Source organism: Primulina eburnea, unplaced genomic scaffold (genome assembly GCF_022965805.1).
Source record: "Primulina eburnea isolate SZY01 unplaced genomic scaffold, ASM2296580v1 ctg291_ERROPOS245047, whole genome shotgun sequence".
Taxonomy (NCBI): Eukaryota; Viridiplantae; Streptophyta; class Magnoliopsida; order Lamiales; family Gesneriaceae; genus Primulina; species Primulina eburnea.
In genome coordinates, this window is record NW_027331118.1 from 20,942 (window position 1) to 48,915 (window position 27,974).

Consider the following 27,974-nt stretch of genomic DNA (forward strand, 5'->3'; position numbering starts at 1 on the left):
TTCAAATTCTTCCTTCAAGTATGACACAACTTCTTGAATTTCTTTATTCGTTCCAATGATGTTTAAATCATCAACATATACAGCAATAATTACGCATCCGGATGTTGTTTTCTTAATGAAAACACAAGGGCATATTGAATTATTTACATATCCCTTTTTCATCAAGTGATCACTTAGTCGATTATACCACATTCGACCTGATTGTTTTAACCCATATAATGATCTTTGTAATTTCACAGAATAACATTCCCTGGGTTTTGAACTTTGTGCTTCAGGCATCTTAAATCCTTCAGGGATTTTCATATATATATTACTATCAAGTGATCCATATAAGTAAGCTGTAACAACATCCATAAGACGCATTTCTAAATTTTCAGATACCGCCAAGCTAATCAAATACCGAAACGTAATTGCATCCATCACAGGAGAATACGTTTCTTCATAATCAATTCCAGGCCTTTGAGAAAAACCCTGTGCAACAAGTCGAGCTTTATATCTTACTATTTCATTTTTCTCATTTCGCTTTCGAATAAAAACCCATTTGTATCCAACAGGTTTTACACCTTCAGGTGTAAGGACTATAGGTCCAAAAACATTACGTTTATTTAGCGAATCTAATTCAACCTGGATGGCATCTTTCCATTTTATCCAATCCTGTCGATTTTTACATTCACCAAAAGATTTTGGTTCATGATCTTCGTTATCATTTATGATATCGATTGCCACATTATAAGAAAATATATCATCAATTTCTTCTATATCTTTTCGGTTCCATATTTTTCCAGTATTAATGTAATTGATAGAGATTTCATGATTCTCGTCAGTTTGTGGTTCTGACAGAACATTTTCATCATCATGTGTTTCTTCAGGAACATCATTCTCTATTTTGTGATCATCATGTGTTTCTTCAGAAACATCATTCTTTATTTTGTGATCATCGTGTTTCTCTATGAATTTTCTTTTACGAGGATTTTTATCCTTGGAACCGACTGGCCTTCCACGCTTCAGGCGTTTAATGACATCATGAGTATCTTCCATTTGTTTCTTTGGAATTTCAATTCGAGCAGGGGCATTTGCAGCATGTATATATGATTTAGTTACCCCTTTTGTGTCTGCAAATGCATCTGGTATTTGATTTGCTATTCTTTGCAAGTGCACAATCTGCTGTACATCCTTTTCACATTGTTTTGTTCTTGGATCCATATGTAACAATGATGATACATACCATGTAATTTCTTTTTCGGTATGTTTCTGTTCTCCCCCTAACATTGGGAAGATTTCCTCATTAAAATGACAATCAGCAAAACGTGCTGTGAACACGTCGCCTGTCTGAGGTTCAAGATATCGAATGATTGATGGACTATCATAACCGATATAAATTCCAACCTTTCTTTGAGGTCTCATTTTCTTTCGTTGCGGTGGTGCAATAGGCACATACACCATACATCCAAAAATTCTCAGATGAGAAATGTCTGGTTCTTTACCAAATGCAAGCTGTATTGGGGAGTATTTATGATATGCACTTGGTCTGATGCGAATTAATGCAGCGGCATGTAAAATTGCATGTCCCATATAGAAATAGGGAGTTTTGTTTTCATAATCATTGGTCTAGCAATCATTTGCAGACGTTTAATCAATGATTCAGCCAATCCATTCTGTGTATGTACATGAGCAACAGGATGCTCAACAATGATTCCCATAGACATACAATAATCATTGAAAGTCTGGGAAGTAAATTCACCAGCATTATCAAGTCTAATTTTCTTGATTGTATAATCGGGAAATTGATTTCTCAATTTTATTATTTGAGCAAGTAATCTTGCAAATACAACATTTCGAGTTGATAATAAACATACATGTGACCATCTGCTGGAGGCATCAATCAATACCATAAAGTATCTGAATGGTCCACATGGTGGATGGATTGGTCCACAAATATCACCCTGAATACGTTCAAGAAACATTGGTGATTCAGTTTGGATTTTGCCTGGTGATGGTCTTATAATAAGTTTTCCGAGAGAACAAGCTTTACATTGAAACTTATTATTCTGAAAGATCTTCTGGTCTTTCAACGGATGACCATGTGTATTTTCTATAATTCTTCGCATCATTGTTGAACCAGGATGTCCCAATCGATCATGCCAATTGGTTAATATCGAAGAATTATCAACTACCATGTTTGATTCAATGGGACTTATATGTGTATAATGCAATCCAGTAGGGAGCATTGGTAATTTTTCAATCACATATTTCTTTCCTGATTTATATGTGATAAGACACATATATTTCTCATTCCCTTCATTCATTGTTTGAGTATCATACCCATGGGAATATATATCATTAAAACTCAACAAATTTCTTTTCGATTGTGGTGAATATAAAGCATCATTGATCAAAAATTTTGTACCATTAGGTAACAAAAATTGTGCTTTACCACATCCTTTAATCAAGTCTACAGGACCTGATATTGTATTCACCGTTGTTTTTGTTGGTTTTAGTTCCAAGAAATATCTTTTATCTCGGAGGATAGTGTGCGTTGTACCACTATCGGGTATGCAAACTTCAGTTTTGCTCATTGCATTTTCCATATTTGAACTTCAAAAAAAATATGCAATGAAATAAATTACTGGCAATATATATTTAAATATAACACATATCATAATTATACAATAAAACATTATTCTATGAATACATGAAAAACAAATTATTGTACATTTATATTCTACCACTATATTGTTCATTTTCAGAAAAATCATTTAGAAAATCTGCAGCATCAAAATTGTTCATTTCTATCCCACCAACATGTTGATCATTTCCAGAGAAATCATTCATAAAATCACCAGCATCAAGATGAGTTGAATCACTCAAACGGTCACTGCGTTCAGTGAAGTTGGTCTCCTTTTCTTTCCCCTTTAATGATTCTTTATAAAGTTTACAAAGGTGCTCAGGGGCTCGACAAACTTTGGACCAATGTCCTGGAGTACCACATCTGTAACAAGAACTTTCATATCTTTTTGAGTGATCCTCATTAACACTTGTATTCTCATGATGCCTTTTCTGTGGATGGTTTGGGACGCTCTTTTGAGATGAGTTATAAAAATAACTATCTCTATTATTTTCAAAACCACGGCCTCGACCACGACCACGACCAAATCCACGTCCACGTCCACGACCTCGACCTCGACCTCGACCAAAATCTTGTCTTTGAATTTGATTTTGGTTTCGAGGTTTAAATTCATTTTTATTTACAGCATTTACTTCGGGAAATGCTGTTGATCCAGTGGGTCGGGACTGATGATTTCTCACTAGAAGCTCGTTGTTCTTTTCCGCCACAAGAAGACAGGCGATGAGTTCAGAATATCTGGCAAATCCACGTACTCTATATTGTTGCTGTAGAGTAATATTTGATGCATGAAATGTGGAAAATGTTTTTTCAAGCATCTCATATTCAGTAATCTCATGGCCACAAAATTTCAATTGCGAGATTATTCTATACATCGCCAAATTGTAATCACTGACTTTTTTAAAGTCTTGGAATCTTAATGTATTCCATTCATCCCGGGCGGTCGGAAGTATAACTTCTCTTATATGTTCAAATCTTTCTTTTAATCCCTTCCACAAAGCCATGGGATTTTTTTCAGTCAGATATTCACATTTCAATCCATCGTCGAGATGTCGACGTAAAAATATTATGGCTCTTGCCTTTTCTTGTGACGTGCATATGCCATTTTCTTTAATGGTCTCGCTTAGACCCAATGACTCAAGATGCATTTCTACATCTAGAGTCCATGGTATATAATTTTTCCCAGTAATGTCAAGAGCGATGAATTCGAGCTTTGTCAAGTTTGCCATGGTGGTACTAAAAATCACGATGCATTTTATTAGTTAATGAATATTGCAATACAAAGTAATGGATAAACAACAAGTACAAGTATTCGTAAAAATAAAGAAAACACACGAAGAGGATATTCTCCGATAAATACAAGACTCGTGAGTATGATAACTAAAATAATTAAAAATAACCTTGCGAAAGCCATCTTCTTTTTTCTCCGAAAATTTGATGAAGAATAATTTTTAGAGAAGAAGAGAAAGTTGGGGTGATTGAATGAGTTTGAGAGATCATATTTATAGGGCAAAAACTAGCCGTTTTGTTACCGTTTATGACCGTTGGTGAATAAAAGAATAAATGTATGTATTTGTATAATTTTATGGTAATAATATGGTATATATAATATTAGACATGTTTAAATAATTATATATATCATATCATAATATTATAACGACTGTCATAATTTATTTTGTTTAAAAACATTATAGGCTTTTATACTTGTCGTATCCCTTGCCGGGAGTGTGAGATGTCGTCTTAACATCCTCCCAGGATTTATAACAAGTTTATGAAAAATTTATTTTTATTATTTCTAATAATAACATTATATTGTATATTAAATAAATACACAATAAACAAATAACAGTAAAATAAATATAATTACTTTTGTTACCTTTTTCTTCTGTTTGGAGCTTGGAAAAATATGTAGGACTTTTTTTAGAGCTTCGTGCTGATAACGTGTTGTGAAAAAGTAAAAATTTACGGTAAAAAGTAAAAATCTCAAACTCTCAAAATTATCAAACTACACACTTTATAATATTTTTCTCTCAACTCAATTGTTGTTTCATTCACAAATGAGTGCTCTATTTATAGAGTTTCATATACAAATATTCCAAAATAAATTACCTCATTACATACATCATCACACACTAATTTTCAATATTCAACACCTAATTTTACCTAATTTTCAACATTCAATATTCAACATACATATTTTAATATTATATTTTCAACAGTTTGAACGTACATTTAAATTTTATAATAGAACTCAAGATTAATACCAGATGATGTCCAAAACCATCAACATCGACAGAAGCCAACAACTTTGTACCAAAATTTAAATAATTATCCAAACTAGGAGTTTCTCAAAACAGGTGAACTGAAAAGAAGTAGCCCACAAGAATTTAATGTCCATCAACTTATGCATGATTGCAGATTATTTATAGTTGGTTGGAATCCCAAATTCCAACCGGCCAAGTTTTTTGTTGTTCAAAATATGGCTTCCATTCTCCTCCTCTTGTCTGAGCTTCTCCGCCGTGAAAACCTAGACATCCTTATTATGTCATCATCATGCGATCACTCCACCGCCACGAAAAGCTCTGTCGACGGCACTGGAAGTTTGCCTCAAAGTTGCAAAAACAATGCCCTGCAGGATAATCAAATTCAAGAAGATCTGCCGAAGGTCTCTATAGAATACTTTGTTTGGCCTTGAGTTGTCCTGATTATCGTAGCATCCATCCACAGATTTTACATTGACAAAAATATCAATTTTATCCTGTATGCACCAATGTTTGATATTTTAGTCATATATATTTCGTTAGATCAATTATAATTATGTCAATATGTTTTTAATCAATTTTAATCTTTCTTTTCAAAATCATGTAATCAAATGATCGATATTATTGTTAATTTTTTGTAACTTTTTAATTTAAAAAAATGAGATATGTATGTTTATTTATATTTTAAAAAATTTACGATTATATATGGGTTTTTATTATATATAAAAGAAAAGTATCCCAAAAAGATGGTGCTTTGTCCCACGCATTGTCATGAAGAAATCAGGCATGGACCATATATAGGTGGTTAAAATTTCCAATTTTAGTCGAAAATAAAGAAGGGGTGGGGGGTGGGGTGTGGCGTTTGGGTTAAAAAGGCCAACGCTACTCAAAAGCTTGTTATTTAATTCTAAACAAAACAAGGTCGCACCAACTGGGTATAGAGGTCAAACCATGACAATACAAAAGAAAAAAGTACAAAAATACCCAAGAATTTCTGGCAGAATGGTGGTCCTTTTCTGGGATGTACACCAGGGTCATGCTCCTGATTTATTTGGAATTGATCTTTATACTTCCTTTTTCACCTGTGTTTACACTGGCTTCTTTTTAGTTTTTCTGCCTGGAAGTCAAGGTAGTCTTTTATTTGACATCCGGCAGTATGCTGATCTATTTCAGACTCTGCCATCCTATGTTGCAGCTATCCGCTGGAGATGGTTCCTCAGAACCCTCAGTGCTATATTTTTGGAGTATGTTCTGTAAGAAATTATGACACATTCAAAAGAAAAAAAAAACGTGTGTCAACAATGACGACGGCTATCACACACATTTTTTGACAAATTTTGCATACGCACTCTAAAGTTGAGATGCGTAAACAATTTTTCTTTTGAATCTCGTGCTCCCGCATTAACTCATTGATGGTATGAGACGCCTATATATACAAGCGTTTGAGGTCCCTAAACATACAATCTCATACAGAATAATACATTATCTATTGAGAGATTGGATTGTTTAGAAGGCTTCAATCGGAGAAAAATCAGAATACTTAAAGATGGTTCAATGGCCGGAGTTAACACTCGATTTGTTTCCGCATATTGATTATCACGTTTATATACGTGCAGAAACATGATTTTTAGAAAATATTCTAACATGTTCTACATATATGTCATCACTGATGTAAGATCATAGAAACAAAAATGATGATGGTACTTGTCTTGCAGAATGGTGGATTTTGCATAAATTTTCCGGGATCCAGCGCTGCACATCCAACACATCATGGAGAATCAAATTTCATACAACCTGTTACACTGAATGTCATTAATTGAAGTCCAAACAATCAGTAAGATGAGAAAAAGTCAATTATAAAGATAAGGCTGGTGGTTCGAGTAGTTGAGGTCCTAGCTGGCAGCTCTTGCGTTTAGTTATGACTCATTCAAGCGGTTGGCAATATAAATATTCCAAGAAAGCTCACAATGGGTGGACGTGAAAAACTATTCAAAAGAAGAGGACTGTAAAGAAGCAAGGATCGATTACTGAAGAAACACATCAGAATGTGTTTTGAAGTTCTTTTGTAATTCATAGAAGGAGAACTCTACAAGAGTAATTGAAAGAGCTGCTACGGTTCACTGTAATTCTTTGTAATTGATCATTACTGATTAATGAGATTTCCTCCCGTGGATGTAGATCGTCTTGATCGAACCATGTAAAGTCTTGTGTCGTTACTTTTATGCTTGAGTTTTCTGTTCTTGCTACGGTGCATGTTGATTAACAGATTTTGCAAAAGTGTCCTCGAATTACGACAAAGGGAACAAATCAGAGTGCAGTTTCTTGATCATTCTTATGCCATATTTTCTCTGTATAAAGAATCTTTAAACTAACAACTGGTATCAGAGCCAGGTTCTTAGAAGAGAAATCAAACGACGATGGCTGGTAAAGTAGAATTGGATCGTTTCGATGGCAAAGGGGATTTTGCACTATGGCGCAGGAGAATGCATGCCATCTTAGTACAACAGAAGGTTGCCAAGGCCCTGGAGGGCAATTCAAAACTCTCTGAATCACTATCGGAAGAGAGGAAGATGGAAATATTGGAATTGGCCTTCAGTACTCTAACGCTGCATTTGAGTGACAAAGTCCTCCGGGAAGTCTCATCGGAGAAAACGGCTGCTGGTATTTGGACGAAGTTGGAATCTCTCTACATGACCAAATCTCTTCAAGATCGCATATACCTTAAAGGGAAGTTATTTGGCTTCAAGATGAGCGAGTCAAAGACAACTGGAGAAAATCTGGATGAGTTTAACAAACTCATCCTGGATTTGGAGAATATTGGAATAGAGGTTGAGGATGAAGACAAGGCTATCTTGGTTCTGAACTCATTACCCAAAACATTCTCAGTATTCGTGGATACCATGAAGTATGCCAAAGAATCACTAGTCTTCGAGGAGGTTCAAAAGGCACTGAAAGCAAAAGAATCCCAGAACATGTTGGAGAAAGACTCAAAAGACATTGGTGATAGCCTCCACATAAGGGGCAGGTCAGATAAGAGGGACTTGAGGGTGAGAACGAGAAGCAGATCCAGGTCAAAGCCAAGGAAACTAAAGTGTTTTCTTTGCCATAAACAAGGGCATTTCAGAAGGGACTGTCCCGATCTCCACAGACCAGGAGTTAAAGCCAAGGACCAAGGGGAGGCGTCTAATATTCAAGATGGCTATGAAAGTGCAGAGGTATTATGTATTTCAGACATCAAACCCGATCATCATTGGGTTCTTGATAGTGGATGCTCTTTTCATATGACACCAAACAAACACTGGTTCGATAATCTAGAAGAGGTTGATGGTGGGGAAGTTATTCTTGGCAACAACAAAACTTGTAAGATAAAAGGAATTGGTTCCCTAAGATTGGTCATGGAAAATGGTACTGCTGTAATACTCAGTGAAGTGAGACTAGTCCCAGAACTGAAGAGAAATTTAATCTCTCTTGGTAGCCTTGATCTTGCTGGATACACTTTCAAGGCAGAAAAAGGATCACTGACCGTATATAGAGGTGCATTGAGTATAATGAAAGGTCAGAGATCTAATGGACTGTACGTTCTCACAGGAAATACACTAGTGGGTTCATCCAGCTCAGTAGAAGAAGATCAAAATAACTCAAGGAAGTGGCACCTCAGACTAGCACACATCAGTGAGAGAGGACTGTTGGAACTCCATAAACAAGGCTTACTTGGAGAAAAGCCATTCAAACAGTTGGAATTTTGTGAAGATTGTATAAAAGGGAAATCTACTAGAGTCAAGTTCAATCTGGGAAGGCATACATCTTCGGCTCCCCTGGATTATGTTCACTCAGATATATGGGGTCCATCTAGAGTACTTTCGAATGGAGGAGCAAGGTACTTCATGACTATAATAGATGATTACACCAGGAGAGTATGGCTATATACTCTGAAAAATAAGAGTGAGGCACTTGACAAATTCAAGCAATGGCACACTCTTGTTGAAAATCAAACCAGCAGAAAGTTGAAGAAACTAAGAACTGACAATGGGCTAGAATATTGCTCCAAGGAGTTCCATGAATATTGTAGAAGCAAAGGGATATCAAGGCACTTCACGGTACCTAACACCCCTCAGCAGAATGGTCTTGCCGAGCGAATGAACAGAACCATTCTTGAAAGAGTCAGATGTATTTTGTCACATTCTGGAGTACCAAAATCTTTTTGGGCCGAGGCTGCTAACACAGTATGCCATCTGATAAACAAGAGCCCCTCTGTTCCACTAGAATTCAAGACTCCAATGGAGAAATGGACATCCCAACCTCCTCATCTAAATGACTTAAAGGTGTTTGGATGTGCTACATTTGCGCACATTAGACAGGGAAAACTAGATGACAGGGCATTGAAGTGCATCTTCCTGGGGTACCCTGAAGGAGTCAAAGGCTACAAGCTATGGTGCATTGAGCCTGGAAAACAAAAGACCTTCATAAGCAGAGATGTCACTTTCAAGGAGGATTTATTTCCATTGAAGATACAAAATAACTCAAACACACCCACTGATGAAAATAAAGAGGATGGGAGTACAAAGTTTGAGGTGGAGTTGACAGGAACAACACAATCTGAACAAGGTATTCCACTGCTAAATCATGACGAACTGATCTCAGACCATCTAGGCTCATCTGGACTTCATAACTATCAGTTAGCAAGAGACATGGAGAGAAGGATTATAAAACCTCCAGAAAGGTTTGGCCATGCAGATGCTATGATATATGCCCTATCTGTGGCATCACAAATTGAAGATGAACCACAAAACCTCCAGGAGGCAATGAAATCTGAGGATAGAGATGAGTGGAAAACAGCTATGAAAGAGGAAATGGATTCACTTTTAAAAAACAATACATGGACATTAGTCCCAAAGCCTAAGGGGCAAAAGGTAATTGGATCTAAGTGGATTTATAAAAGGAAAAGTGGAATACCTGGGGTGGAGAAACCAAGATACAAAGCAAGGCTAGTAGCTAAGGGGTTCTCTCAAATAGAAGGGATAGATTTCCACGAAGTTTTCTCTCCTGTAGTCAAACACAGATCTATAAGAACCATGCTGGCAGTAGTTGCAAAAGAAGATCTGGAACTTGAACAACTAGATGTTAAGACCGCCTTCCTCCATGGTGATCTCGATGAAAACATTTATATGGAACAACCTCAGATGTTCGAGGACAACACTAATCCACCATTGGTATGCCTGCTGAACAAGTCCATCTATGGTTTAAAACAATCCCCAAGGCAATGGTACAAACGCTTTGATGATTTCATGACAGCACACAAATTCACAAGGAACAGTTATGATTGGTGTGTATACCATAAGGAAATCAATACTGAAAGAGCCATGTACCTACTATTATATGTGGATGACATGTTGATTGCTAGCCGAAATACCTCAGAAATCAAATCCCTCAAATCGCAACTCAATAAAGAGTTTGAGATGAAAGACCTTGGACATGCCAAACTCATTTTAGGCATGGAGATTTACAGAAACAGAAAGTTGAGGAATTTGTCTCTAACACAAAAGGGCTATTCTCAAAAGGTATTGAAAAGGTTTGAAATGGAGAGTTCTAAACCTGTCTCAGGGCCCATGCCTCAACACTTTAAGTTGTCAAAGGAACAATCCCCCAAGGATAATGATGAGGAAGAATACATGAGGAGAGTTCCATATGCAAGTGCTGTTGGGAGTCTAATGTACCTGATGATATGCACAAGACCGGATTTGGCCTACTCTGTCAACTTAGTAAGCAGGTTCATGGCACAACCTGGGAAAGAACATTGGATGGCCTTAAAATGGATATTGAGATACATTAAAGGCACAATGAACAAGGGACTAAGGTTCTCAAGTGACACATCAAATGGGAATATAGTAAAAGGCTTTGTGGACTCGGATTATGCAGGGAGCATTGACACCAGGAAATCCTTAACAGGATATATATTCACTTTGAATGATACTGCTGTGAGATGGAAAGCTACTCTTCAACCAGTAGTAGCTCTGTCCTCAACGGAAGCTGAATATATGGCTGTAACTGAAGCCTTTAAGGAAGCAAAGTGGATGAAAGGATTCATGACAGAACTTGGTTTTGAGCAGGATTGTTTGACAGTGTATTGTGACAATCAAAGCGCAATACACTTATCTAAACACCAAGTTTTTCACGAGAGATCCAAACATATAGATGTCAAGCTCCACTTCGTAAGGGACATAATTGATTCCGGCGAAATTCACATCAAGAAGATAAGTACTGATGATAATCCATCTGACATGTGCACTAAGGTTATATCCACAAATAAGCTTCATCATTGCATGGAGTTGGTGAATATAACCGAGACTAACTCTGTCCAGTAAAGCCAAGGTGATGGAGGCTCTCTCATTAGGAATTAAATTGATGGCAAGGTGGAGAATTGTTACACTGAATGTCATTAATTGAAGTCCAAACAATCAGTAAGATGAGAAAAAGTCAATTATAAAGATAAGGCTGGTCGTTCGAGTAGTTGAGGTCCTAGCTGGCAGCTCTTGCGTTTAGTTATGACTCATTCAAGCGGTTGGCAATATAAATATTCCAAGAAAGCTCACAATGGGTAGACGTGAAAAACTATTCAAAAGAAGAGGACTGTAAAGAAGCAAGGATCGATTACTGAAGAAACACATCAGAATGTGTTTTGAAGTTCTTTTGTAATTCATAGAAGGAGAACTCTACGAGAGTAATTGAAAGAGCTGCTACGGTTCACTGTAATTCTTTGTAATTGATCATTACTGATTAATGAGATTTCCTCCCGTGGATGTAGATCGTCTTGATCGAACCACGTAAAGTCTTGTGTCGTTACTTTTATGCTTGAGTTTTCTGTTCTTGCTACGGTGCATGTTGATTAACAGATTTTGCAAAAGTGTCCTCGAATTACGACAAAGGGAACAAATCAGAGTGCAGTTTCTTGATCATTCTTATGCCATATTTTCTCTGTATAAAGAATCTTTAAACTAACACAACCTAAAGCTGAACTTTCTGATTCCGGTCTGTTGATCACTGATCTTTGTTCCTCCTGTATATAAGTCCCGACGCCGTCTGAAATCTATTTGGTGTATTCTTAAAAAATTAACTTTCGGGGAACTGTCTACATGCTGCCTTTCAACATGCATGTTGCAAATGAAGGAAATTTCTTATAGCCTTATGGATGTAATATAATGCTCTCTCTTTTCTCATTCAGCAAAGATAAGCGGGGATCTTGTAACTGAGAAAATTTTATTGGGCACTGTAAAGTTTTCAGTCATCATATGGTAGATCCTAGGCTCCTCGAATTTGACATGATTCTTTTTCCTGTTCTTTTTTTTTGGGTAATATTCTTCTTACAGTAAATATGTTATAGAAGATGTGGTCGATTGTTCAGAAAATTGAGATCACTTTCAATATTTTTGGACACGTGATGTCACATGATGGTTCTCTACTCTTGGGATTATGCTGATGATATCAGATTGTGGAATGCCACCCAATCTTCTCGCCCTGGCACTTTTATGCTCATTTCTGAACTTTTAGAGTAGATTGTGAGAAATTAGCAAATTTTCCTGTTTGCTGTTATTTTGCACTGTTGTAGTTTCTTATGTTACAATACAACTATGTCAATCAACACTTTTGTGTAGATAAGTTATTTGGTCTTTGTTTTCTATTATCTCTGTGGTTCTTGCTGCCATGATAGAGTAATTCCTCTAGTTTCTAAACATACCAACGTGTCTTGATACGGAAGTAGGGATTTGTTTCTTTTCTTTGATCTTTTATTCATAGATTTATGAATGAGGTTTTAATTGAAACAAATAATAGGTAAATTAGTTTTGATTCCTGATATCTTCTGGTGAAACTACTTGGAGCTAATAGACAGGAGATTCCAACCTTGTAAGAGAACATTCTTGCTTTCACTACAGGAAACATCTGTAATTTGATAGGCACAGAACCATCCTCAACCAATCAAATTCCCAGGGACATGCCAATAATGTATGCTCAATCTTCTTGGACAAAAAAGCAAAAGGAAAAAAAGAAGTGGGAAGTGACTTGCTTCTCTTGGTAAAGCCAGTGCATGCATTTGGCCAAAATTCATGGTGGAATACACGTTAGCACATGCATTCACTTGCCTAGGTTGTTGTTTCTAATCAGATACTTGGTGCATCCATGCAGTATACTGTTTGTTTTTCTGCCGACTCTTTGTTGTTTTGTATGCTGAATCCTGTTTACTTTTACAAATGATTATTCTTTTATGAGGCACATATAATCAGAGAAAGTGAATGGAATAGTTTGCATACTTATACTATCACTCAAAATAATCTGGATGAAAACTAAATGTTCCCCTCTCTCTGAAGTCAATTGCAGGAAGAGACTGTGAATTGGAGGAACCATCTCAAGTATATTTCTAATTAGTCAAATTAACCTTACATTTATATAAAGCAACAAATTGTGGACTTGACTTCATCCGAACAACCCAAGAAATTAAAAAGAGATTTTTCGTGTGTAATCCTACATAATCTCGAATGTCGCGAAACGCTCTCTCATACGTGTCCGCTTCTACCCCACAAGCAAAGAGGTTTCAAGATACGACCAAGTGAACAGCTCCAAGCAAATCAAATAAATTTGAAATCTCTCGATCCAATCGCACTTCTTCGAATGGCTCACATCTTGTATGTTTTGTGTAAACAGATTCTGGGATTGATTTAACTTTTCATAGATCAAAACATCATTTGTGTAAGAAATAATTAATATTTGACAAATAGGATTATAAAACAAGATTCATATTCATTATTACATAAAAGACAGTTTAACCGTTTAATTTTGTAATGAAATAGATATCCGACCTTACCAAACTTGTAGCGAATATAAAAACAGTCTCACAAAGGATAATCTCTCAATATTATAATTACAAAACAACCAAGTGAGGAAGGATTCCAAACACACACACAGTATGTACGCACACACACACACACACACAGAGCTCAACCTCCATCTTGCTTGCTCTGCTTAAATGATTCAACGATATTTGCTCCTTGAGTCACCACTGTAAAGCCTGTAATAAAAACCAGTGGTAATTCGATCAGATCAAAAATAAAAATATGTTACATAATTTGAATGATCTTTTAAAAATGGAGAAGGAAGTGGTCCAGTGGAAGTTCATTAATTCGGTTGGTTACCAGTCATAGACAGTAGGGGAGTTGGGCTGCGGCCTGTCAAAGTAATCAGCCCCGACTGTCTTGGTGGCAAGATTGCTGCCGGGGTGGAACACACTCCGCCACACGTTATCCCTTTTCGCCGCCGTGGGTGACGGTGCTGTCGGCGTTCCTGGTGTCACCGGCGTCACAGGATCACTGGCTGGCATCGACATAGATCTCGCGTACTTGCTGCTGCCCTCTCCTCCACCATCTAAAAAAATCGACACCAGCTAGCACGTCACATCCAAACTGTGCATGGATGAAAGAAAGCAAATTAAGGGGGGGCTACGGGCCGGGCATACCTTTGGTGTTCAAGGGCTTGGCGGTGAACACTTTCTTGAGATGTTTGAGGCCACGTTCGGGCTGAGGCCCGGCCACGACGTCGTCCCAGAGGTGATCAAGCAACACCATTTTCCCTGCTTTCTCTGAATGTAAAGTTGGCTATTTGCTATATTAATATTAAACAGAAGGATTTGTTGGTGAAATATCTTCAACAGTATTTGATATATCCAAGTCGTGTATTTCTATTTCCAGTACTTAACCTAGAGGATGCGAGTGTGGACACAGCAAAATAGTAAGTGGAAATAGATGGATAAGGATGAAGACTAGGGGTGTCGCGGTAAGACGTGTCAGTTTCTTATTGGATTTTACCTTTATTATTTTCAATAATTATTATCCACGATATTTTTTTAAAAAAACTTCTTCGTAGTTAGTGGTTTAGAGTATGGTAAAACTTGACGAATTTCTAGATGCTTCTGAATTATTTTAACATTAATTAATTAAGCTAGGTTATCTAGAGATTCATCTAAGACACTCGATGCTTTGACTTCAAATGAATGGAGCTCACTTGGAACTAACAAAGATAGATACGTTAGCGATGAGGTAAACACGAGATGACGTAAAGATGTTGAATCTCATCTCGAATCTCGTTTTTTACAGTTTTAATAGGTATTGATATTAATGTTATCCTACGTTAACAAAAAAAATGGGTTAAAGAACTTTATAAGGAGATTTTTGCCGAACAAATTAAATTTGGTTGGTGGAAAGCTGAAGGGAACATGATATTTAATAACGAGTAAGTCTACGGTTTCACGAATCTTGATCTGCGAGACGGGTCAACCCTACCAATATTCACAATAAAAAGTAATACTCTTATCATAACAAGTAATATTTTTTCATGGATAACCTAAATAAGATATTTGTCTCACAAAATACGACTCGTGAGACCGTCACACACAAGTTTTTGCCTTTAATAATTATCAAAAGATAGACTCGATCGTACAAAGTTTTCTCACTAGAAGTATAAGTCGTTTTTCTTGCTCATTGAATTGGAGTCGCATATCTGTCGGAACAAGGTTTGCTTACTATCCCAACACCAGACATAAAGAAATTGATGATACTCATCTCACAAGAAACAAGAAGATGATGAAGTTCGTTGAAGATGATACATTCTAAATGCCTTTTTAGACATATTATATGATCTCTTCCGTTCGGTCACATCTCCACAAGATATCTGCAATGACTCGGAGAGCGAATACAGATATGAAATATTTATCGGGTTCAACTTGATAATATCCAATTTTGGGTACAAATTTTCTATCTGATAATCGGGATTGGGTACCCAATTAAAAAATATAACTTAGACAAGTGGACTCATGGATGTTCAAATTTCAGATAAAATCGAAAAAACTGAATAATGAATCGAACCGAAAACAAAATTTTATAATTCAGATATAAATGTTAAAATTGAAATTTATTTGGTTCGATTTCGGGTTATAAATGTCAAAACCGAACCAACCGAAAAAACCAAAATTTCATTAAATTAATAATTTTATTTTTATTATATATTTTTTGATATGATATTAGTGAATGATGAATTATTTTGAATAATATTTAGATGATTGTTGTTTAAATAATTCATTTAAACTTCAAATGTAAATGTTTTACTAAGAAATAATGTAAGAAAGATAACATATTATACTTTATAATATATTTATCTTATTAATTTAAATAATTGTATCATCCGAAATAACCGAACTATTTCGACAAGAAACTGAACCGAACCGAACCGAACCGAAGAAAAATGATTCGGATATCGGATTATATATTTGTGAAACCGAAAACCGAAATAAAAAACCAAAAACCGAACCGACCGATGAACACCCCTAAAAATAGACTCGAACTATTTACTGTTAACTTGGATGATGAAGAATACTCAGTCAAACATTTAGGATGTGAGTCGTTCAAACAGATATGTGATCACAAAAACATGTTTAACACAACACCAATATTAGCTTCTAGTGTGCAAGTCGTCAATGTCCTTATCAGACCGTTTCATCGACTAAGAACAACTTATAGACTGAAGTGAAAAAGAAATGTATCCGACTATTGTCCACATTGCACGATCATACTTCACATCAAAACTAAGCATGCGGGCAGGCTTGTACCCAGGCGGCCGCCAGTTGGTTCCGGAAGCGACATACCATCTTCCTCTATATTCCTCATTCTCATGCTGCTACTTTTAACTTCAAACGAAACGAGAGCTTATCGAATTCTGATCTGGAGACAAAAATCCTACCTGCCCGTGTTTTTGAACTTCGATCTCGAGACGTGAATCCTAAACAGTTGGACAATGCCTTCCTTAACCCGAAAAAACGAAGACTCGCAAGAAGATTATCATTATTATTATAACTAGAAAATAAGCGAAGAAAAATAAATTATAATTCAATTCAAATTTTTATAACTTCAAAAGAAATAAGAAAATAAACTCAAGAATTATAATATGTTTAATCCAATATGCTATATTTTAATTTTCTTACTTCTAAGCATTACCGACTCAGGTAAAATTTAATCCGACTTGATAATATTCGCCAAACAAAGCTCTAGAATTATAATATATTTTATCGAATACTCCGTACTAAAAATTTTAAGTTTTCCCACTTCTAATAGACCTACACATATAAAATTACACGTAATTTAACAAACATAACCTGCCATGTATAAAAACAATCTTAGAAATTCATTCATGAATTTCTTCCAACCCAATCACTGTCCCAAAAAATAAAAACATAAATTACTTTTGTCCCTTTTCGGACTTGCACGATGCGAGCATCCAATCTCTAGCATATAAAAGCTCAAGAAAATCTAGCCACGTTATCAATAACAGAATACTATAAAGCAATAAATGTACCCGGACATGACTGCAGACAGTGCCTGAAATGAATCCCTTTCCTTCTCATGACTTGCACTTGTTCAAGACAAGAATTCGCCATCTCGAGCAGATGATTTGCATACAACAACTGAAAAGAATATGCCAAAAAGCATAAACAAGAACCGGAATTTGGCTTTGGCTCCATGGTTGGAACATAAATTGTTTCCTAATGGTCAGCTCCTACTAAATGTAATTCAATACCGTTCAGATCAACCTCAAGTTCCAAACAAGATAGATGTGGAAGAGAATTGTCACCAATGCCAGACAACTGGAGATGATCAGATACGGATCAGTCAAATCTCATGAGTTGTAGTAGAGAACTATTTAGTGAATTTAAAGGGTCAATCGAAAACACACCTTAATGCAAAATTTGGGCCAAAAGATATTCAAGTCAATTGTTCCACCATTGTCCAACAGCAACTAGGAAAGAAATACATTACAATGAGGAAAGAATAGTACAGCAATCCATTTTAGAATGGTGGCATAGACTCACCTTTTGATCTTTGTCTCCGGTCTCCTATTTAATGAGTGTTGTCATTCAATAACAAACAGGGCCAGCACAGTTGCAAGCTTAGGCATTTCATAATATTATGTTGTGCTCCTAATTAAAAGTTGAGTTGATTCCTTAGTGTTGGAATGATGACTTAATTTTGTAGGGCTAATTGCATCAACACCCCCGAAAAAAATAAAAAGCCAAAAAACACCCTATATAAAATTAATAGCATTTTAGACCCCGTGTTTTTTAAAATCAGACATAAGCCCTCCTCTGTGGGGTAGTTGTGCTTGAGTTTTTTTCATAGGGATGGAAGTTTGATTTTAAAGAAATAAAGGATGTGTTAGCCTATTAATATTTTTAGTGGGTTTTATGTCTTTTAAACTTTTTATAAGGGAGATCGGTGCAATTAGCCTAATTTTGCACAATAGCACCTCTGTAGTGGCACATTTTTCCAAAACATATTATCAGACACTAGCTCTTTCCGGGTGTGCATTGTGACAAGCAGGACAGTCACAGCAGTGAATCTCAAGTTATTCTAGAGAAAGTGATCATACCAAGTAAGTATCTCTCTCAATTAAAGGTCTCAACAACAAATTCTTTACTCATTCAAAGGGACTGTGTTGTGAGGTCATAACAGAACCCTTTCTTCCTCCATTAATATCTTTCATAAATTCGAGTTCAGCAGAATATTAGATTCACATGTACACGTATGTTGGTCCAAAAATGAGGTAACATTGTCCATAATATGCATGGTATTATCACTTGGCATCACATAACATCAGATAATATAACATTCACAATATACAGATGTGGAGTTAAGCTATAAAACGAGCATCACATCAATCAGAATCAACTGCATAGATCAAGATACTATATAATTTCAACTTCAGATAACTTGACAATGACATACATCTTCTAAGTCGGATAAAGCGCAAACAAGCATCCATCAGTAGTCAATAATATAGAAGCAGTAAAACTGGACGGTGCAATTTTTCTGTTAAGAGACAGCAATAACTATTGCAGCTTAGAGCTATGCAATTTTTTCCCGAGCTATAATATAATAATCCAGTCTAATTATCCAAAAATTACTCTGTAAAGTAGAGTTAGAAATAAGACATCTATAGAACAGATTCAAGTTCTATCCACGATACAAGATTTTTCACAAACTTCCCCGTCAGCGGTCTATGTGATAAGGACAATATTGAGGATGTGAAAAGGTTCAAAAACCTTCATTTGAAGGAGTATGTGATTTTGTAGAAAGACCCACAACTCTGCGGCATCAAAACTTCCCATATTTTTCAATATATCCCTGCAGTAATAATGACCAAATGTTAAACACCAAAGACAGATTAAACTACTGTCGATGTCAATGTTTAAAAAATAAATGATACCAAGAACGTGACACTAACCTCGACAAGATTGGAAAGTTTGACCTGAGATATAGAAAGATATGACTTAATTGATTCAGCTGTGTTAGGAATTTGTTCGGGTTGTAATGTGCTCAGAACCTTATCAACTGCCCTCTTGACTATAATTTTATGAGCATCCTTGCTCATAAGCCCCTCTCTCCAAGATGGTTTCACCAGTTCTTTCACATATTCCACAAGCGCGGCATGGAAATACTTCAGAGCTTTTGATTCATTCTGCACATTATCATCTCTTTTTATAACACCATTCTCAGTTTTTTTGCCACATCCATCCATTTGCAGTTCCTTCTGGTGCGTTGTTTCATCCAGCTTCAGTCCATTATCACAACCGGAGCTCAATCTACTAGCTTTTCTGGTATCTTCGACATGATTATCATCCAAAAGCTCCTCTTTTTGCAATTTATTTGATTGAAAATGTGCATCATTAACATATACTCCTGGGTCAGAATAAGAAAATTCAAATGGCCCATCTTTGGCACCGGTTTGCTCAACACTATCAAGAATGTGATCATAAGGACTTTCTTTCAGTAATAAATTCTGGGTAACAACATGTGATGGGCGAAATGGAACAGACGGCTCCCAACCATCAGGGAAAATTTTGGTTTTATTTTTAGTTGGCTGTTTATTCGTGAGGTTATTGTTTCCTGACAGACAACCTGAATTAGAACCAGATAATGGTGAGGGGCTTTTCCTGAACGAAGAGGATATGGAAGCACGATATTCTTGATTGCTCTTTAAAGTATTCCAAGTCCCAACGGCATGGGCATTAGTTGTCCAAAAGGATGAACCAAAAGGCACCGGAGGTCTGGAATAAAATGGTAAGTTTAACCTATGAGCAACAGGCACGAGTTCATTTTTCTTGCTAACAGTTTCCTCGGTCCCAAAAGAAAAAAATCTTGACTTGTCATAAGTGTCGCATGATACACCAGAGAAATTTCCATGGAGTGCCCTATTCATATCAATTGAATGGCATTTGATCGAAGGGGAATTATAGCAGTTGAAATCATCCGAGCCTGAGTTTTGTCCAATATGTATTTTACCAGCCTGATCAAGACCACCAGCTAACAGATCATGTTTATGGACAACCGATTTCTCAATCTGACAGTTTATGGGGGGGTTATCTCTAGTTTGTGGTGGCAGGATATGCGCACCGGAACAAGCTGTCACAGCCAAAAAACAATGGTCTGGTGAAAATCAAATGCAAGATTATTTCCATGGCAATATTGAATGTCAAAACACCGATATATATTTATATATATACACGTATGTATATATCCAAAAGTTCACTTTTCTGACCTGCAGCATCTACTCCTTCCTTTATGTGAAGGAACCTACAGGATTTTCCTCTAATGCACCACCCTTTGGCATGAAATTCACACAAAATTCTTGGTTTTTTATTCGCAACATCAAATTCAGCACCATAAGATGAATCTCTTGGCGTTATCGGTGGACCACTCAACCTGAGAACCAACGTGAGAACATAAGGCTCACAAAACTAAAATAACCTACTTCTGTGTGTATAATAATATACACACACAAACATCAATATCATCCAACATAAAATTTGTGACAATCAGGTAAAAATATAATTTTAACCTCGATGTCGTTTCTTTCATGACCTTCACACCTTCTACAGCAGTCTGAAGAGGCTTTACTACAGCAGAACCAACACCGCCATCCTTCTGGCTACAAGCATCTGTGATCGTTAATGTAGCATTGCCCTGACTCCAAAATGTTTTGTTGTTTATGTCATTCGCTTCCAAATTTCCATCTAAACAAGCCTTGGCATCAGTGTCTCTAAAGGTTATTTTTTCTGCAAAAGCTCATATTATTAGTTGAGACTGGTGATTCATAAGGTTGACCTCAACGATGACTAATTAATTAGTATGGCGGAATATTAAAATGAATCCTTGTAATGTCCTTGAGTCAATCTTCATATTCCAGAATACAACAAATCAGATTTCTCACCGATGATACACAACTCTTCCTTTTGCGCCCCTTCTTGTTTCTGGGGAGATGAGAAACCACCACAAAATTCCTGGTTTGTGGCGATATTAAGTTGTGGATTTACCACGGACATTCTCATAGTCAAAGGATCAGAGTTTAAGTGTTCTTCATCTTGCTCAAGCTCCATATCTTGATCAGTATCTACAAGGAAGGAAACCAAATACATGGATTTAGCCTTAAGATTGAAATGAATAGATTTGGAAGTTGTCAAACGATGTAGAAAGTTCCGCGTTATTAATGGAGTTCATGAATGAAAACATAAATGTTTTCTAATGATGTAAAGAATACATGACGAGGAAGATATGCTTTCCAACCCTGTCTAAGATAACCAATATCATCTTAGTTTGGCGAAAATACCTTCTATGTGAAGAAAAGTGTCCAAATCTGAACTTTATTGGCTTCATCAAGGAATTTTTCCTCTTGGACAAGTTATAAATGAAAAGTGAACATCGTTAAAGATGTTCTAGTAACAATTGTTGAGCATGTGACTCATTTCATAAATTACTACATCAAGTAGTTCATAAATAAATTAAAAAGATAGTACGTACTGGCATAATAAAAGAATTTAACCCAAACCAAAAATAGATTTTTTGGATAGTTTAGCCACTTTATTCAAGCAAATACTTTAAGTGATGCTATCAGAACAATGAAGGCAGAAAAGAGAACAAAATTTTTAGAATAAAGGCTACCCTCTATTCATTATACAAATTTTTTAAATGGATATATTCACATCTGAGAATGCATAACCAGATTCAAAATAAATAAATTACCATAACACACTTGTATTTGCTAAATATTTAATTTACCCATCAATGACTCGTTTGCTGTAATTAAAAATTTTCAATTGTATATAGAGAGCAATAACTAACAAAAGAAGTCAATGATGTTAAATCTTCATTTGATTTATACTAATCTTGATGGCTCTGAGGTATACAAGAGAGCAGTAATATAGCAAGTTTAACATAATCTATATTCCATTCCCCATAAATAGAGACATGATTTTGATTTAAGGAAGAGGACATTTCCACATCTGCTGGTTCCATGCCTTCCATATACTTATGAGTCCTTCATGGCCTTTGCTTGGCCTGAAGTTCTTTCACAGATTGAATCTCGATATAAATTTTCCTGCTTGTGAACAATATAAAGCAGCACAAGCACATTTCTACATTCAATTATGCAGATGCTCTGAGATATTCCATGTCACATGCATGGTCAAACCCAACTTTGTATATACAAAATAATGGTCATAAAAACAAATAAAATCCTCACAAGTTGTTGCAAGAACTATTTGAGAGTTCATTTAATACAGATGTTTGATTAATTGTTTCATGTCCATACAACAAGTAGAGGTTAGCAATAGTAGGAGGAACTAGGACGTTGATTTTGTAGCACTAGCTCATTTTCTTGTCAATGGAAAGAAAAGTTCGTTGACCAAACAAAAAGTGCATCAATCAGTTAAACAAATTTTCTGCGCTGGTAATATTAGGCATGGTTGCTAAAAGCCACGAGGGGCTTTAAAGCGCATAAGTTGTCCTGAAGACTGGAAAAGTCCCAAAGCAAGACGCGTCACATCAAAGAGCGACAGGACAAAATATTTTAAAACCTAATTGTTTCATGAAAAAAAAAACTTACATGGAGGACCGTCATTTTGAAAGCTTGCTAAACCAGGATTTGACCTTTTAAGGCTCACCAGTAAAGGGGCTTCACGACCAAGTTCGTTAAAGTGTTGTGCCTTTACATGAGTAGGGCAGTGCCTCACCACAGCTCATGCCATGGCACGCTTTTAGATAAATTACTGAGTGGGCCTAGGCATGTTTACAATAATTAATTGGATAAAGAGAATATTATGAAGATTGTAGCCACTTTTCGTTTCCACGGTTTACGTTTTGACCTCATTTAATATTCTTCCAGATATGATCATGAAAGGGAATAACATAAACAATGTCGAGGAAGAACAAAATATTGGTTACAGAATTTGTGATTAGTGTACACGTGTCGCGTCAAGCCACGTAAATATTACAAAATCCCTAGCCAAAATATCCATTATCTTATGCAACCAGTGAGAAAGATGTCATAATTAACAACATAAGTGGCTTATGAGATTCGTTTCCAAAATGTATCAATTATTATTGATTCAAACTAGCTAAACTTGATTGTAAATTCTTCCGTTTGGCATAAGATGACTATAAAGTGGCTTGATTTTTTGCATGGAAACATTTTAAAGAAAAAATTTCCAAATAGTCAAGGTCGCGGGAAGCGTGTGGAGCAAGTAATCGACTTTATCTATTCAAAACCATCTGCATCGTTTTATAGGGGAAAAACTCATTCTACAAGCATTGTCACTAATACGTACAACTATACAAGGATGAAAAGATTGAAAATCTATAGAAAAATATCATAATATACAGGGTAAGGCAATCCCCTCGTAAGGAATTCCAAGTGGATATGGAAAACTTTGAAATGTTAATACTCATAAGGAAATAAATTTTTGAATCACTTCAAGAACTCTGAAAACCCATGGAGAAACACACTCACATTATATAATTCCTCAATATTTCATTGCACGAATAGAATTACAGACACTCAATTTGAAAGTACGCTGCATTTACAGTACAAGATCAATGAATTTACAGGGAAAAAATCAGCATTAGCAACACATTCGGTAATTCAACAAAGAATAACTTTGAGATATGTGTGATCATTTACAACAGATGAGATGAGGCATGCGTATAAAGAAGGTGAAAAAAAAACATGCATCTAAAAAAAACGTATCCTCGCAACATATCCGATGAAAAATCAGTGATGCCCAGGAATTTAGTAAGAAAGAAAAAACCAATCAAGATTAAGATTTCCAAAACCATCAATCACAGTCAAAATATGAATGTGAAACAAACCGTTTAGGTTATTTTCTTCCCTCACGGGAGTTAAGTCTTCGCCAATTTCAGACCCATCCCCGTCTTCTTCCTTTCCTTCTACGACTTCTTCCTCCGCCCCTTCTTCAACTTCGACCTCCTCTTCTACTTCGATTTCTTCTTGTATCTCCTCGTATTCGATCTCATCTTGGACTTCGTCACCTCCTGCAGGCGAGGGATGATTCGGAGACGGCGACACAACCGCGGAAGACGAAGGCATTGCGTGAGTGCTTGCGGGGAAGCAAAAGGTGCGTCTGCGAACCACAGCGCTTGGAGGTGACTTGTAAGACTACCGCTGCAACCTTTGTTGGATGAGAAATTTATTTCATGAACTTTTACTTCACATTAATCCGAAATATTATTTAAAAAATTATAATTTTAATAATAATAATAATAAAACAATAAGCTAAATTCAAGTACAAATGTGCAACAAAATTTATAAATTAAATCTAATATTTTAGAGTCGAGTTCGTCTCATGGGACCATCTCACAGATCTTAATCTGTGAGATGGGTCACAATAAAAAGTAATATTCTTAGTATAAAAAATAATATTTTTCTATTGATAACCCAAATAAGATATATGTCTCACAAATACGATCCATGAGACCGTCTCACGCAAGTTTTTGCTTTTGGAATCATCAATGAAATATATTGGGTAGGAATAAATTAAAATATATTATATTGAGTAAATGGTGAATCATTGTATATAAATTTAAAAATATTTATTGACCATCTTTCATTTAAATTAAAATATTAATGCTAAAAATTTTAAATGGGAGTTATTTATTTCCTTAATAATTGGACACAATAATATTTTAAAAAAAATACAATAATTTTTTAGAGAGATATGCAACTAAAGAGTCTACAGTCCACGTCATTTCACCAGCATTCGGTGCACGTGCATCGAGCGTGCGTGGCAATTTTTTTTTCTTTATTATAATATTCTTTTTTTTTAATGATAGTTTTTAGCAATATATAATAATTTAATTATTAAAATATATTTGTAAGATTTTTATATAAACACCTTATAAACATTTAATGCAATACATTTTTCGATATCAATTGATACTATATTCACAATATGTTCGACACCGGTAACCATGAAGCATCCAACATATTATACCTTCATATTCATGTGTGTGATAAAGTTGATGGTTCTTCAATTATTTGTATTACAATATTTTTAATCCTTAACTTACCCCAAAATTTTCACACACACACACACACACACACACATATATATATATATATATATATATATATATATATATATACATGTAAAGACCCTAACTACGGATTACGACAATCTTGGGCCTCGCCTGAAAGATTTAGGAATAATTATTTTATTAAACCCACTAACCGTATTGGTATTAACTTAAAGAGTGAGTCTCATGTGAGACCGTCTCACGGATACTAATCTGTGAGACGGGTCGACCCTACCCATATTCACAATAAAAAGTAATATATACTTTAGGCGCAAAAAATAATATTTTTTCATGGATGACCCAAATAAGAGATCCGTCTCACAAATTCGACCCGTGAAACCGTCTCACACAAATTTTTGCCTAACCTAAAATATTTATTAAAAAATAATTGATTTTCTTATATATAAATAATCAGTAATACACATGTAGTACTAATTGTAACGAGAGAGTCTCGAGATTATCATACAGTTTAAAGATTTAATTTGTGTCGGTGTCAATTACAGCTTATGTTAAAATGACAGGTGTTTGGTCATTCAAATGGAATCGAGATCAAGATTTCATGTTATATTTCTACGAAGTGCAAAACTAGTGTAATTATCGTATTGTGTGATATTGATGTTTGAATCTATGTATATTTTAAAATATTTAAGTTGCATATTTATCGACTATAACGGTAAACGCCGAGTAATACTGCTGATACCTAATTTGTTTGTATTCAATGGCTCGCTCGCTCACTCGTATTCTCGAGCGAATTAGACAAAATCAAATGACTCGATATTTGTAAATACTATGTAATTAGGTGCATAATTCATGCATGTTCAGTTGTCCAAATATGATTTTTCCAGTGCATGCAATAAATGGATCCTGTAATATTGTCACTTAAACCGATAAAATCAACATAAATCGGAATTTATTAACGAATTCTTTTGAATTGAAAAAAAAAAAGGATTGAGACAATGAATGCTATTACACAGATTTCAAACCTCGCTTTTTTGTTGTTACTTACTTTTATATTTGAAGATTATTTGTTAAAATTTTGGTCGAAAACAAATCTTTCATATTTTTAAAATCTTAGAGATATTCCTTTAGTTTTTAATTAAAGAGGAGAATCTTTTCTTTCTGTGCTATATTTTATTTTTACGAAAAAAAATAAAAATGCTGTGCTCAAATTAATGTTGATTAGATGGATATTTATTGGATAAGTTGAATTTTTATTGCTTCCAATTTCTTTTACTAAAGAAAATCTGTCTGTGCCCAAACCAGTTTTTATTTTTAGATAGAAAAAAGAAAGTTTTATTTATTAAACAAAAAAGGAACGAAAAAAGGAAAAACAAGAAAAGAGAGTGATGGAGACGTAAAAGTATAATTTCTGACAAAGGATTACTTGAAATATTGTCCGTACTAATATGAACTGCACGTGCAAAAATTGCACGGCCGGAGGGAGTCGGCCCTCAGCCACCTGCTCGCCCAGTTCGATTTCCTGGTGAAATCTGTGATTTGGGAAATAATTTGGAAGAGATCTGATATTGAAAATTAAGAAAAATTTAAATGAATGGTGCTCTTTGAGAGTACTGGAGAAATTTAGATCTGCTTTGCTTTGATCAGAAGTAATCAATCGTAGCCTTTGTTGAAGAAACATTTGGAAACAAAATGAAGTTTGCAATAATCTGGCTGTTTATATATTAATCATCACCAATTATTTACAAACAGCGTGATCTTTTGTTTCTTCTCGGAAATGAAAAACAAGAGGGTAAATTGATTAAATCTCATGGGTGGTGGGACGGTTTGAGTTTGAGGTCCAGATTGACCTCCGGAGGACCATCGACAACGGTGGAGGACGAGTCAGTTTCGCTCTTTGCAGGCGTGCATCGGTGAGGGAATACGGGCACATGCTGCATGGAGTTCATCAGGTCCGCGATTTCTTGGCGGGAAGCTGGGCCGAGTTTCAGCATACTGGTCTGCACGGGCGTGATCTTCAAACCGGTGAAGGCAGCAGCGGTGGGGAGGAGATTGATGTATCCCACTTGGTAAGGGGATCGCATCGGGATTCCGACACTGAGGCCAAGATCGAGGGACTTACTCGTAGACGCCGGCGGAGAAGCTTTTTTACGGTTGGAGGACTCCGCGGTGCTGCTTTGGCTGGCGCTCTGGTAGTTGACACGGTGGTTGGTGTTAACTATCACGGATTCCGGAGGAGGGAAATTGGTTCTAGCCCTCCATCCACGGAACCTGCGGGCGGCGGCGTCGTATGCTCTTGCGGCCTCCTCTCCCGTGTCGAACGTCCCCAGCCAAACGCGGCACTTCCTCCATGGATCCCAGATCTCCGCCCCATACCTTCCCCACTGACGCTTCCTCACCCCACGGTAGCGCACTTCTTCACCGGCATTGCTGGCTTTCTTGTCTGCTCTGATCGGCGGCGCCATTGATCTTCACAGCAAAGAATTTTGTTTGGGTGTGAGGTGAAATGAGAGACAAGAGTACGGAATATATAGCGCGAGCAGGAGATGACGTGGCTCGTGGATTTTGTCTGGCCACCTTGCTTTAATTAATTTCAAATAAAATTATGCTTGTGGATGAGTTCTACATTAATATATTTTTATTTTTTGACTTTTCCTTTTTATTTTTTACATT

General features: G+C 36.0%; 3 protein-coding genes and 1 long non-coding RNA gene across 9 annotated transcripts; 1 reads left to right on the forward strand and 3 right to left on the reverse strand.

The window, feature by feature from the left end:
- Nucleotides 1–13,727: 13,727 nt before the first annotated feature.
- Nucleotides 13,728–14,622, reverse strand: LOC140820908 (dormancy-associated protein 1-like). The gene is made up of 3 exons (XM_073181288.1): nucleotides 14,387–14,622; nucleotides 14,067–14,295; nucleotides 13,728–13,942 (listed from the first exon to the last, which is right to left on the reverse strand). The coding sequence occupies exons 1-3, from the start codon at nucleotides 14,493–14,495 to the stop codon at nucleotides 13,906–13,908; spliced, it is 375 nt and encodes a 124-aa protein (XP_073037389.1). The 5' UTR covers nucleotides 14,496–14,622; the 3' UTR covers nucleotides 13,728–13,905.
- A 1,669-nt stretch (nucleotides 14,623–16,291) lies between these two features.
- Nucleotides 16,292–24,453, reverse strand: LOC140820898 (protein FRIGIDA-ESSENTIAL 1-like). Of its 6 annotated transcripts, none has more exons than XR_012115602.1 (8): nucleotides 24,120–24,453; nucleotides 21,187–21,366; nucleotides 20,815–21,031; nucleotides 20,515–20,678; nucleotides 19,201–20,378; nucleotides 19,019–19,100; nucleotides 17,653–17,715; nucleotides 16,293–17,563 (listed from the first exon to the last, which is right to left on the reverse strand). XR_012115602.1 is itself a non-coding variant. In XM_073181273.1 (6 exons), the coding sequence occupies exons 1-6, from the start codon at nucleotides 24,355–24,357 to the stop codon at nucleotides 19,071–19,073; spliced, it is 2,007 nt and encodes a 668-aa protein (XP_073037374.1). In that variant the 5' UTR covers nucleotides 24,358–24,453; the 3' UTR covers nucleotides 18,631–19,070. The 6 variants fall into 6 exon arrangements, 1 of the variants encoding a protein (XP_073037374.1); XR_012115600.1 differs by adding an exon at nucleotides 17,789–17,896 and having other exon boundaries at nucleotides 16,293–17,715; XR_012115603.1 differs by having other exon boundaries at nucleotides 16,294–17,383.
- Nucleotides 17,892–18,619, forward strand: LOC140820899 (uncharacterized). Its single transcript, XR_012115604.1, has 2 exons — nucleotides 17,892–18,162; nucleotides 18,331–18,619. It is a non-coding gene; the product is annotated as an uncharacterized lncRNA (long non-coding RNA).
- Nucleotides 24,454–27,109: 2,656 nt separating the features above from the next.
- Nucleotides 27,110–27,768, reverse strand: LOC140820900 (ethylene-responsive transcription factor 4-like). Its single transcript, XM_073181274.1, has one exon. The coding sequence runs from the start codon at nucleotides 27,764–27,766 to the stop codon at nucleotides 27,110–27,112; it is 657 nt and encodes a 218-aa protein (XP_073037375.1). The 5' UTR covers nucleotides 27,767–27,768.
- Between the last annotated feature and the right edge of the window lie 206 nt (nucleotides 27,769–27,974).

Excerpts from the sequence above, each read along its gene's own strand:
- LOC140820908 (XM_073181288.1), bottom strand. The coding sequence starts at position 14,495 with ATGGTGTTGCTTGATCACCTCTGGGACGACGTCGTGGCCGGGCCTCAG. Across the intron at positions 14,296-14,386 it reads CAAGCCCTTGAACACCAAAG|ATGGTGGAGGAGAGGGCAGC; the intron begins GTATGCCCGGCC and ends CGATTTTTTTAG. Across the intron at positions 13,943-14,066 it reads TCCCCTACTGTCTATGACTG|GCTTTACAGTGGTGACTCAA; the intron begins GTAACCAACCGA and ends TTTTTATTACAG.
- LOC140820898 (XM_073181273.1), bottom strand. The coding sequence starts at position 24,357 with ATGCCTTCGTCTTCCGCGGTTGTGTCGCCGTCTCCGAATCATCCCTCG. Across the intron at positions 21,367-24,119 it reads GGAAGAAAATAACCTAAACG|ATACTGATCAAGATATGGAG; the intron begins GTTTGTTTCACA and ends CCTTCCTTGTAG. Across the intron at positions 19,101-19,200 it reads AACTTTCCAATCTTGTCGAG|GGATATATTGAAAAATATGG; the intron begins GTTAGTGTCACG and ends TTATTACTGCAG.
- LOC140820900 (XM_073181274.1), bottom strand. The coding sequence starts at position 27,766 with ATGGCGCCGCCGATCAGAGCAGACAAGAAAGCCAGCAATGCCGGTGAA.